Here is a 3,594-nt window from a genome sequence, read left to right as displayed (position 1 = left end):
GTCGTGTAGGATCGGCGGGGCTCCGTGTCAACACTAGGTGGTCCCGTCCGGTTGACAGAGAGGTAGATAGCCGGGAGATGGGCCTAGCTCAGGATGATTAGCCAGACCACAGCGTCCATTTTGTTGCAGCTAGCTGGTAGCGATGAATCCGGAGTTAAAGGTCCAGTGATTCAGTGATTCCGGCGGAAAAACTGATATGTTCTGGGTCGATAACGCGCTGTGCAGACTGGCCGAATATCCGGTGATTAATGTCCAGTGATTAAAATTAATCCCGCAGAAAAAAATCCAATGTTCTGGGTGAAATACCGCTAGCTGTGGCTAATAGCAAGTAGCTAGTTAGCTGGCTAGCTAGTTTCAACTGGAGATTCTAGATAAAGGTAAGTCAATAATAGAATCCGTTCCACATTGAGTGAGGCGGGTTGCAGGAAAGTATATTTTGTAGAAGGATGAAAAGTCTGATAGGGAAATATGTACGAAAAATACAAAAAAACAGGGTATTTACAGGCTATTTACAGACACACGACAAAAACAGAACTGCACTACTATGCCATCTTGGATTAACGCAACAATGACAGGCACATTTGAGCTTCTTACTTCCTGCTGTGGTTTTGTGACATTAATAATTTCATGACTTCTGTTTCACCACATGAGCGTCACCATACAAATAAAAATATCTATGAGTGTCTGTGCTTTCACATCCTGTTCAAACACACACTGTTGGCATATCGTTTGGTATACTGACTATTCAACTAACACTCTCTTCAATTAGGTTTCCTAAGACGTTCTGATTGTGTTGCTAAAGTGCAGCTAATACAGGATTTCAGGTATGTTTTGATTAGTTCTGTTCAGTTAATAATTTGATAACATAATAAGACTCAATCAGGGAGAGAATTCACATCAAAGTGTTTTGAGTTTCATGGTAATTTAGTGGTCATCTATATGTTTTGTTACTCTCTAGTTTTAATGATACTTTATACCCTCTAGTTTTAATGATATTTTATACCCTCTTAGTGTCAAGTAGAAAGTATGGATTACAACAATATCATTTAAAGAGTAAAAGCATCAAGTTGCAGGCTAAAGTAATGTATAATGGGGTAAATACTTTCTACACTATCCATATCAACTAAACATATCCTCTTGATTCACTAGGACGTCATGGACATGACTCCCATCCCCAGCTCTGATAATAATAACCTGAATGATGCCAACACTTGTGGAGTGGACCTCAGCCAAGATGCCATATACCTTCCTGTAATCTACGGTATCTTCTTCGTCATTGGCACTCCCCTCAATCTGTTGGCTCTCTTCGGGCTCTATCGTCTGATCAAGACTGAAAACGTCTTACCGGTGTACGTGATCAACCTGCTCCTTTCAGATCTCCTCCAACTGTTCACTCTACCTCTATGGATGGACTACTATAGCAGGGGTCACAGCTGGCGATTCGGGTCCACTTCCTGCCAGTTATTGGGGGTCAGTTTCTACGTCAGCATTTACACCGGCATTGCCTTCATGTGCATCATCGCTTTGGAACGCTACTTGGCCATCGCCAAGCCTCTGAGATTCCAAGCATTGAGAAAGCTGAACTTTGCACGATGGATAGCCCTGAGCATATGGGTCGTGGTGGCGTTGCCTCCATCCATCGCCTTGCGTACAATGCAACCCAACGACAATCACACCCTGTGTATGGAGAGATACCCTTCCAAGGAGGGCTTCATCACCTACCGATTGATCACATTAACCCTGTCCTTCGTCTGTCCCCTCTCCTTCATCTTGTTCCTCCACCGGAAGACCCTGAGGTCTTTGTCGGCCATTGGTGCCTTGGGAGCCGAAGAGAAGCATCGCATCAGGGGTTTTCTCATCCTGCTGGTGGTCATCTTCATCCTGGTCCTCGGCCCCTACCATATCACAGGATGTGTGAAGTACATTGGATTGCTTCTCCACGGTGACGCCTGTGAGTGGGAGAAGGCTGTGTTCGTGCCCTATCAGCTGGGCAGGGGTCTGCTGAGTCTCAACAGTCTGCTGGATCCTGTGCTTTACACCTTCCTGAGGAATGACTTCAGGGCGGCTGCGGGCCATTACCTGCCCTGCCTGAGGAGGATGCAGGAGTCTGGAAACAGGAGTGTGAGTCATCAGAGGACCACCACTAAGAGCACTAGTAGTCTCTCAGATCAACCTGTGATAACTATTAATACTGAACCTCATTCATAAATGCAGCAGAACAAAGGTTATACTATGGGAAAGGAAACATCTCTAAGATACAGTATATACATATATATATATATATATATATATATATATATATATATATATATATATATATATATATATATATATATTTACAATTGTATTTTTATTTTATATATATATATATATATATTTTTTTTACCAAAACGGTTTGTTTCTCTGAACAGTGCCAGTGGGTTTTGGAAAGTACATTCTTGGTCAAGACATCTGTTGTTTGCCTCGTATTGCCACGGCCAGGAAGTTGCCAGATCCGGTCTTGCAGAAGTACTGGTGTCCTCATAATAAATTAATATTTCCTCTTTCAACCACCAAAAAAATGGCACAAAAAGGAACTTGCCTGTAAACACATCCTGTTCCAAATCAACTGGAAGTTGTTTTACAAACTTGTTTTACAACTTTGTGTAAACAAACTTACAAACTAGACATTAAACATATAAGATAAACTGCTGAGGGACTGAACATAGTTTTAATCCTTGGTTGTCTACAATAGTGTATATTTGATACTGTAGTACTTTGATGATTTAGAGTTGCCTCTGGCAACTGAAAGGGATGGTTCGACCAGACCGTTCTACCTATTTATAAATAGCATCATGCCCAGCATGGAAGTGGTTTTGTAATGTGGGGCAATGTGTAATATTGCATTTCTGTCAGCATTGCAATATAAATCAATCTATATCACAAACATTTAATTTAAAACATTTAATTTAAAACACATCTAGACATATCATGACACCTTTCAGATTCAATTGATTAAAAGTGTTTCATGTTTGCATAAAAATTATATAGATTATATACCATATGTTACTATAGCCTATAGGGGCGCAAAACTAATGAAATCTATAGTGAGTTCCTAATGTGGGTTTCCATCTGTGCTACCACACTGAAGGAGCTAAAGATGATGCCGTTGACATAGTAACACGTACCACTTGACAATATGTTTTATTGTATGTCCAATGTATCTGCCTACAGAGACTAATCACCTAATTCTAGCTCTATGGTTGAGGCAGTCAGTCCACACGGCACTAAATTGAAAGGAGACAGACTCCTGTAAAATTGCTCTTGATTCATAGAAACCGCCAAATCAATAAAAATATATTTTCTCTAATCACACGTTATGGCCAAGACATATATATATTTAATCAATGCCTTTCCTCGGTGAATGAGCCAACCGTTATTGCACGGATTCAGATTGATACCAGTTAATTATTGCAGAATGCAGACGGCAGACTCTGTCTTCTCTCTGCTGTCACTCTTATCCTGCTCTGTCGTTCGTTCATTAGGCCCTGCAGACCTGATTTGTCAATGGATGCATTGTAATAACCCTGGCTCCTAAAGTGGGGTAGCTCTAAC

At 41.0% G+C, this 3,594-nt stretch overlaps 1 protein-coding gene across 1 annotated transcript; it reads left to right on the top strand.

Moving 5' to 3' along the window:
• Nucleotides 1-1,155: 1,155 nt before the first annotated feature.
• Nucleotides 1,156-2,218, top strand: LOC311103072 (G-protein coupled receptor 4-like; the record flags this gene model as incomplete). Its single annotated transcript, XM_084144599.1, has 1 exon — nt 1,156-2,218. One exon carries the CDS (start codon nt 1,156-1,158, stop codon nt 2,206-2,208), a length of 1,053 nt encoding a protein of 350 aa, XP_084000725.1. The 3' UTR covers nt 2,209-2,218.
• Between the last annotated feature and the right edge of the window lie 1,376 nt (nt 2,219-3,594).

The sequence above is a fragment of the Coregonus lavaretus genome (genome assembly GCF_964263955.1).
Source record: "Coregonus lavaretus genome assembly, chromosome: 1".
Classification (NCBI taxonomy): Eukaryota; Metazoa; Chordata; class Actinopteri; order Salmoniformes; family Salmonidae; genus Coregonus; species Coregonus lavaretus.
Note: the sequence above shows the minus strand (reverse complement) of the source record. Positions and strands in the feature narration are given on the sequence as shown.